Consider the following 1,247-nt stretch of genomic DNA (forward strand, 5'->3'; position numbering starts at 1 on the left):
AAATACTGAAAAAGACAAGGAAATTACAAAAGAACAATAGCAACAACTTTAAATTGTCCCAAGGACTATATTTATAATTTAAGCTAATTTTTGATACTTTTGCAATGGGGATTTAATCCAGAAGTTCTTATCTAATTAAAAATGAAAAAAAAAATAAAAATAAAAACAAACCAACAGTCAGAGTATTACTGATATAAAACCAGGAAAGGGGTCACAACTAGAGCAGAAAAATGACACATCTGGTTAGAACCATATTACAATTTGGCAGGAATACTAATGAACACCATGTATGTGTGAGAAAAAGACAGCATCACAGTTACAGGCATGAAACAATGATTAAGAGTCGTTATCCAAAATGAAAAGCAACATTAGTAAAAGGGAAAATGAAGACTAGAAAAGGAAAGAAAGAAAAATAAGGAAACTTTAAAAGCCACCTCTTCGTCATAGTCTTCTAAGGCAAATGTTGCATGCACTACCTCCCCGAGAAACAAGACAAAGCTTTTCCGTTCCCCACATATTCCCCTTCATTTAGTTTCATGAAGAAAGGTTTGAAAGAGCAGACCGCTGGGAAGAAATACTACAGACTTCTAAATTAGTGAAAGAACTTCCAGCTTCACTGTTATATTCTGGGTAAGAGGAACTGGAAGAAATTATATTTTTCAGCCTCTGAAGTGCAATGATCAATAGCAAAAGGAGAAAAGCTAAGAGACTAAGGAATATAGAAACGTAGACATAGACGTTAGATAAACGGCCAGGTGATGAATCCACGGAAGTTGAAAGGGATGTGGGATATAACTCCAGGAAAGTCCCATTTTCCATGTTTCCTACAAATCCAGATGAGGGGTCAGGTTCCGACATCTTGGGGTTTGCGTTTTAAAAATCACCACAGATCTTGGATTCGAAGGCAGTTTTAGCAGCATAACAGAGGGCTTATTTTAGATGAGCATTTTGCCATCACAACAAAGAGACAGAGTCAGCCAGTGATCAGATTTATCCTTTACTGATCAAACCCAAGAAAATGGAAGACTGTATCCTTCAGAACTGTGAGGAAAAAGAAAAAAGAAAAAAAAAAGTAAGATTAATTTACTAACAGATAACATGATTTTATGTGTACCTGAGACAATCCAATTCTTAAGAGTTATTCATCCTTAGCACTGAGGTGCAATTCTTAAGGCATTAGCTAACTCCTATCTTTACATCTCTATATGCTAAAATGCAGCAATAAGAGAATCTCACCCATCAACAAA

The 1,247-nt window shown here is 35.4% G+C and overlaps 1 protein-coding gene across 1 annotated transcript; it reads right to left on the minus strand.

The window, feature by feature from the left end:
- Window positions 1-534: 534 nt before the first annotated feature.
- Window positions 535-858, minus strand: SERTM1 (serine rich and transmembrane domain containing 1). The gene has a single exon (XM_035542873.1). It carries the CDS (start codon window positions 856-858, stop codon window positions 535-537), a length of 324 nt encoding a protein of 107 aa, XP_035398766.1.
- Between the last annotated feature and the right edge of the window lie 389 nt (window positions 859-1,247).

Source organism: Cygnus atratus, chromosome 1 (assembly GCF_013377495.2).
Source record: "Cygnus atratus isolate AKBS03 ecotype Queensland, Australia chromosome 1, CAtr_DNAZoo_HiC_assembly, whole genome shotgun sequence".
NCBI lineage: Eukaryota > Metazoa > Chordata > Aves > Anseriformes > Anatidae > Cygnus > Cygnus atratus.

What these genes read in the sequence shown, in the direction of transcription:
- SERTM1 (XM_035542873.1), bottom strand. Translation starts at nt 858, where the DNA reads ATGTCGGAACCTGACCCCTCATCTGGATTTGTAGGAAACATGGAAAAT.